Source organism: Anopheles arabiensis, chromosome 3, assembly GCF_016920715.1.
Source record: "Anopheles arabiensis isolate DONGOLA chromosome 3, AaraD3, whole genome shotgun sequence".
Lineage (NCBI taxonomy): Eukaryota > Metazoa > Arthropoda > Insecta > Diptera > Culicidae > Anopheles > Anopheles arabiensis.
In genome coordinates, this window is record NC_053518.1 from 20,034,880 (window position 1) to 20,042,662 (window position 7,783).

Sequence of the window (7,783 nt, forward strand, 5' to 3'; positions counted from 1 at the left end):
GTAAAACGTCACCCCGCCCTAAAAAGTATGGGAAAATTTGTCTATCATCATCACTACTTTGCTTAGCCCCATACCCTATCGGAAACCTTAATAGGGGTAATGAGTAATTGGGTTCTCCCTGTTTTTCCCCGTGGGTGGAGAAAAACAACAACTAAAACCTCCCCGCGGGTCACAATTTGACAGCAAACGATTAGCAACTTGTTGGGCGCTGCCGTTAAACGCTTTGCTGCTGCAGCGGAAGACCCGGAAGCACAAAACCAATCACGGATTCTCCACGGCCGGATCCACACAAATTTTGTGGACACCAATTACCGTATTCCGTAATGTTTTCCCCCCGCTCAAAACCATCTCTTAATTACAATTACGCCAAAGTTCTTTCACATCTCACTGTTTGGATGAGAGTGTCTCTTTTTTTTGCTGCTTCGTTTCCTTCTTTTTGCCGAGTTTTGTAAGGGATTGAGAGCAGCAACATATCCGGACGGATGAGCGATTACGTTGCAGACTGCCGGAAAAGTGCAAATAAAGACAAACAAAGCAAATGGAAAGAATAAAAAAACCCCGTCCAAATACGCAGACAAACGCGGTGCCGGCGGTTCCTCAAAATCTCAGGTGAACAGATGCTTCACCGTTTGCTTAGGACATACCCTGGTGCTGGGATCGCTCGCGCGCCAGCGTGGCCAAGTTAGCACTTTTGCTCTCTCCCCACCTCACTGGACACTGGACCATCGGTGTGGACGGTGTGTTTCACGCTTTGTAATTTTTGAGCAAAATTTTCCCAGTCGTTCCGCTTGGTTTGGATGGAACGAGAGTGAATTCGGGAAAAAAGGACGACACACACAAAAAAACACGCAAACACCCACACCGAAAGGAAACAGACAGTCCATCTCACCTAAAGGTACGGAATAGTCGTAGTAGAAGAGTCGTCTACTTTCACGTGTTGAGCTGGAGAAGCAAACATAAAAGAAAAGAAAAAAAGAGCAAAAAGTCCCACCGTTTGCCCCAAATTGTATCACATTGTATCACAGGAAAATTGCCAACAACCAAACCAAAAAAAACAAAACCCTATTCCCAATGTGAGATGACTAAGCGAACCCCACGGATGGCGGATGGGGCACACCGAAATGGGGCGAAACAATACAGCCGGTATTAAATTGAATTAATATCCCTCATTCGAGCCCACAAGGACACGAGTCGGTGGCAGAACATTCCTGTCCACTTTCTCGTTCCCGGAGAAGGGAACTGAATGTGGAATGTCTACATTTACTGGCAGCGTCACTGGGGTCACCATTTTTAAAGAGTCTCCTTGCATCTTACCGGGTGGGTGAGTTGAATTTATTGAGATTTTCTACATTTCAACAGCCCCCCATCCACCTCTGTTGCTGTTTGGTGCCGTGTGTGCCTGTGTCTAGGGAAGGAGGAACGGTATCTCCCTGTCCCTAATGCCAACGCAACGTACCCCTTTAAATCCTCCCCATAGCTTAAATGGTTTCCCCCGACAACGGTTCAGTTGTTGTTGTGGCGGATTAGAAACATCACCAACGAACGAGATGGGAGGAAATGATGTGTTTTTGGGTGGAACCCTTTTTTACCCCTCCCCCCTGGACGGGAAACCGGGTGGAACAACGCAGGGGAAAAAGGTACATCTTTAATAAAGGATTTTAATTGCGCTCATCATGACAGGCACGCGTGTGGACAGCGGAAGCCGTTTCGGCATGTTTATTGCCATCTTCGGCTGTATCGGTCCGTTCCCTTTCCATCTTTTTATACTTTGCTAGAGTAAAAAGTTACCCCCCCAGTAACTAATACCACTTCAAACCGGTGACCGGCAGAACGGGCTGAAGGATGTAAACGAGCGTGTTTGGTGTACACGAAAAGGTACACCGATAGCATCCAGTGGGATTTAGTGGTGATAAAAAGCTCGGCTCGGGTTTCGGGGGAAAGCTGAGAACAGTAGGCTCCTGATAACCGGTGGAAGGAGCACGAGCACGTTCAAAGCGTAAACGGCACCGCATCCGCTCACTATGATTGTGGCCTTTCCCTTTTTGGATACATTTGCGGCAAGTGTATGCTTTCTTCGTTGGACGTTTCTGTGCGAACGCTTCGATGAAATGTTTCAACGCAACGGGGAACGGTGAAATGTTTCAGCGCGCTATAAAGAACTATCCGTTCCTTGGTAGCTGGGGAAAGTTGAACCGGTTCGCCAAGGGGAATGAGTTTATCCATGCAAAAGGGGAACAGTTGTGTTGTTTTTGAGAGGGGAAAATATGAACCATGTTACTTGCGACCACTGGTGTGACAATTGTTTCATACAAAACGTTCAATATTGAACTCCAGTACAAAATTTCAGTATGAATAAAATAAATAAATAAATAAATAAATATTCAAATAAATACTTTGAAATAAAAAAAAAACTTCACACCACACTCGTCACAAATGTTTTCAAGAACAAAAAGAATCATGCTTATGGTAGTATTTTATTGATAATGGGATTGATTCATGTGACGGTGACAAAAGAAGAGATTCAAATTCGTTAAAAAAGTAGCTCGGAGAAATTGACGTACGTCGGCCGGTTCATGCAACTCGTAGCAGGGGTAATACGATGCAGGAGAAATTCCTTCCCTGGAGGGTGTTGCAGGAGTATAGAAATCGCTATAATACATATTCATGTGACACACTACAAGGGGAAATACGTTGCGCAGGGGAAAATCGTACAACATTATCAGTTGTTGCAGGATGCAAACTGTTGTGATATTCAGTTCATCCCAAAAGTCACAGGAGAATGAATAAATAGATTACACGCAACAAGACGTTGCAGGATGAATATATACATGATTTCAGTTGTAGCTCGGGGTTGAAAGAAAAAAGTTAAGGCAAGCGATAATATTACGTTGCAAAGATTCTTCAGATGAGTTTGTTCTCCAATTATCTCCAAAAGAGTGAACCATTGCTACAAGATTTTTTTTTCAGACGTGTAGTTCAACGTTTCAATGTTCGATGTTCAACCAAAAAGATATCTTGTGGCACATTTAAATCATACTACTTCTCTTCACGTGCGTTTATCGTACTAGGACGGAATGTGGGAGACACAGTTGAACAACCTCTAGCTCAAAGAATATAATTCTTATGCTTTAGATGTGGATAACATCAAATGTAAGGGGAAACTAACGATACTTGTATGTATTTTCTGAATTTATATCAAATGCGATCGCTTCTTCACGTTTCGTTGTTGTTTGGTTGTCATCAAAAAACTGAGAAATTGTGCTCTAGACTGAGAATATACAAGTTCAATTTAAAATTCGTTTTAAAGATAGTAAAATTGTGTAACAATAACAGGCACATAAACGTAACACATTCCTGCTACTTGTTGCACATCAAGTGCAGTCACGCTTCGTTATGTGGTTTCTTCAATCAGCAAAGCAAGCAAAAGTGCGCATGAATTGTTTTCGTGCCGTTTCAAGTTCCTGCACTACGCTCAATCATTTGAACCGGTTCGACGATAGTTAATTTTTCAGTATGTCGTCCACCGTTCCTATTAGGCACACTCACAATACGAGCAACAATGATTTATTTTCATTTTAAGTGATAGAAAACCATGTGTTTGTGATGGAAATCACGTATGAAAATTGAGACATTTTTAGACATTTTAATTGACTAAAATATATTTCTTTAGTATTTGTAAGTATGCGTTGTATTCTTGGATTCTTTCGGTGTGAGAATTTTTGAATTCAATTTTTAGAGTTATACCAAAAATATAAACTCAACACGTTTCTGTTTTCAGCGTTTTCTGAAACGTTTTCTGTTTTCAGCGTTCAAACAATAGGTCAGATATATCGGTTTCGTTTTTACACACGATCGAATGTACCTAGAAGAAGCATTAAACCGGTTCGTATGTCGCCTGGATATTATTGCATCGCGTTTGTTTCGGCAACCAATGTCCCACAATATGCCTAGTGTGTTTTCTATAATATTATGGAACATTATTTCAAGATTTTTTACCTCTGAGCACTAAACTGCTCAGAGTTAGGTTACAATATAGATAAAATAAAGTAACAAATAATATGAACATAAGTCACGATAGAAAAAAAAACAGTAGAAGTTATTGAACATACGTTACAAATTGGTTATTTAACGTACAACCGACACCCAACGCTTCACAACACGGTTTTATAGCAAACTCGTCACACAATTCGTATAAATGAGAAGGCTTCTCTTTAATTTGGTACAAATATGGAGCCAAATTTAAAAAATCTATTAGAAGTTCATAATCTATGAGCACTTACAATAAAATGACATTTCAAATGATTTAATGATACAAAGGAAATGAATTTAATGCAACGAATGGTACAAAACCATGCCATAAAAACCTTTAAAAAGTTTAAAAAAAAAACTAAGCATGACTGACATAATTTATTACAATGAACATATCTTTCTTTGCAATAAAATATCAAATCAAATTAAAAATAATTAGGATTAAATTGATCTCTATGTCTTAATGTTTTAAACCAACTTAATTCATTGTTGTATCAAGTACACGTAATCACTTCTATCCATCAGAAGCTATCGATGAGCACAGCAAGCACTTGTAGCCTCGTGTCGATAGTTACACGGCAAAGCATCCTGTAAAAGCCCCATAAATAACCTCCACCGCATGTGGAATAATTGATTAACGAGCTGCTCATCAATGATCACGTGCACCTGATGCGATGTTTAAAAAAACGGCAATTCATTATCATGACATACTGATACAAATGCATCATCCATTATTTTACTAATCGTTTGATGAACACGATGTTTCAAGGCTCTTATTGACATTAATTTAACCTCTTGTTCTTAGAAAGCGTGCCAGAGCAGAGTCGCGTCGTGATGCATTCTCCCCTTCTCCCCGCAACCACCAACGAAGCTACACACACGTGGTCTGTGTTTGTAAATCAAAATACTCCGAATACCTCCACTGCATACTGATAACACCCGGCGGCGGAGTAACTCACGACCAAAGTAGGAGCAAACTTTGCAAGAAATTATTAACATAAACTACCAAGAACTTTGACGGCGTAGTGCAAGAAAACTACATCATTCAACACCTTTGCAGCGAGTCGTGAATCACTTTCAGTTTCGTTCGTTTCGTCTTTGTTGTTGCTGCTAGTGATGCACGAAAACGCAAACCGGTGCTTACGGTGCAATACTGCACCTCATATCCCCGCTTCGGGCCCGGGGAATATCCCAACGGAACTGGCCCGGGATGATTCGTGAGATGATGTTTCCATTAATATGATAATTGCCACACCACAACCACAATGGAACACAATTGTTCTAGCCGCTCCGGCTGGTTTGGGTGTACCACGGGCGCGTATAAAACCGGGAGAACAAAGCTACACCTGCTCAAATTGACGCTCGGGATAGGATCGGACGGAGCTAGATCCTGTGCTGCGCTTTTAACGGTGCGTGATAGGAAAGAAATAAGCAAAGTGAACAGCAAAACCGATCAAAATGAAGTGTTTCCTGGTGAGTGCTCATTTTATAGCAAACGAAGTGAAGCGTGTAAAACGAAACAAGCAAACAGCTGTGAAACTAAAACCGGAGATAGTGAATTAAGTTGATGGAAGCAAATTTCATACCCAATTAAGTGTTCATAAATCATTTTTTCAATGTTGAAATAACTCTTTTTTGTCTAAGAAAAACAAAAGCCATAAAATCAAACTTTAAGCGTTTTTGTGCGAAAAAGCTTTATGACAAGCTTTTGTTGCATAGTGGTCGTGCAAGGTCCATAGGGCGAATTATTTTAAGCAGGAAAAAAAACAACATAAGATTTAAAACAACTAAATCGTTGTGTATTGTTGGTTTAAAATTATTTTTATCTTATCCCAGCAAAATTTTTGAATTTCAAATTTTATTTCCATTCTACTAAACTTGTTTCGAACGTAATTTTAATTTACGCTAAAAGGTTCTAATGCACTATTTTTGTAATATTTTCGTTCTCTCCCACCTTCAGCTCGTTACGCTTCTCACCCTGTCGCTGGCAAATGCGCACCTGTTCAAGAAAAAGCTCGTCTTAACGTCCGAATCTGACGGAGGGCATGGCGGCGGCGGTGGAGGCAGCTTTTCATTGGGTGGCGGAAGCTTTGGCCTTTCCTTCGGTGGTGGACTAGGAGGTGGTGGTGGTGGAGGTGGCAGTCACGGAGGCTCTACTGGAGGAGGCTATGGTGGCGCATCTGGTGGACCTGGTTACTCCAGTGGAGGATACGGAGGAGGTGCGCCAAGTCATTCCGGCGGTTCCGGTGGTGCCGGCAGCGGTGCATTTGCAAACGCTAGTGCTAGTGCAAGTGCCAATGCCGGTGGTGTTTCTGGAGGACATTCGGGACAGGGTGATTATTCCGGTTACGGATCGGCTCCAGCGGGATCTGCTGGACATGGACATCATGGTGGCTATGGTGGAAATGGTGGTTATAGTGGTGGTGGTAGCGGTGGATCTGTTGGTGGACATTCAGTGCATACTCCTTCGGATCATCTTACTCCTCCGGCCCAGTCCAGCAGTAACGGTGGCTACCAAGGATCGGGTGGCGCTTCTCACGGCTACTCCAACAGTTTCGCCAATGCCGGAGCAGCTGCAGGAGCACACGCTGGAGCTCCGCAAGGATCTGCTGGCGGATCTTATCATGGTGGATCACAACCGGTAGGAGCACCATCCGGTGGACACGGTGGCCATGGTGGCCACGGAGGAGGCCATGGTTTCACGAAACAAATCACCATCACCAAGCATGTCGATCAAAGTCCTCCACCGCGCCCGATTGTGATTGAAAAGCCCGTACCTGTGCCGGTTGATCGTCCCTATCCGGTGTACATCGAAAAGGAGGTACCGGTGACTGTGGTGAAAGAGGTCCCAGTGCACTCCGGTGGTGGTGGTGGTAGTGGTGGTTATGGAGGCGGTGCCGGACACTCCAGTGCAAGTGCTAGTGCAAGTGCGCACGCTAGTGCAAGTGCAGGAAGCTTCGGCGGTGGTTACGGTGGCTCCAACGGTGGTGGCTATGGTGGTGGTGGAGGTGGTAGCGGAAATGTTGGCGGAGGTTACGGTGGTGGACATGGAGCAGGAGGTAGTGGCGGTTATAGCAGTGGGGGTCATGGTGGAGGCCACGGTGGCGCATCGTTTACCAAGACGATTACGCTGGAGAAAACCTTCAACAAACACAAACACCATCTACATCATCATGGATGGTAGGCTGAGGAGTGATAGAGTTGGTTACGTTTGAAAAAGGGTGGAAATTTATGATGACATGTTGAAAATTTTCACCCTCATTCGATTGCCGAGCGAAAAGCTTTACTGATGTATTAAACCTATTTCTAACGAGTGTGAAGATCATTCGAAAAATAAAAAAGACGCTAATAGATTAGACTTGATCGTATTGCTTTGAAAATTAAGTATCACAAATATCCCACAGTCTCATCCCCAGTATCACAAATAGAATGCTATTTGAAAAATAAATCCATTAAATACCTCCAATAATTATCATTTCATTTAATTCTTTTAACAAACGACGCAATATGCACGAACGTACATTCCATTAATTCCGTAACAAATTGATCACCGGTCAAGCACGAGTCGTGATTAAGCCATCACCAGCCTGAGTAGATGCAAAGAGCAATACAAAAAAGAAGCAAACAACAAAGAAGCAAAGCACTTTCGTGCGACCCCGGATGCACGAAACCGGTCGCCAATGCGCCAATGAAACCCAACTTATGAATGAATTCGTCGACATCGAGCACCGAATGGCAAGGTGTTTCCGGTTCG

The 7,783-nt window shown here is 42.9% G+C and overlaps 1 protein-coding gene across 1 annotated transcript; it reads left to right on the plus strand.

The window, feature by feature from the left end:
- The first annotated feature begins 5,369 nt into the window (after nt 1-5,369).
- Nucleotides 5,370-7,387, plus strand: LOC120904579 (glycine-rich cell wall structural protein 1.0-like). Its single transcript, XM_040314671.1, has 2 exons — nt 5,370-5,502; nt 5,990-7,387. Exons 1-2 carry the CDS (start codon nt 5,488-5,490, stop codon nt 7,211-7,213), a joined length of 1,239 nt encoding a protein of 412 aa, XP_040170605.1. The 5' UTR covers nt 5,370-5,487; the 3' UTR covers nt 7,214-7,387.
- Nucleotides 7,388-7,783: the final 396 nt, after the last annotated feature.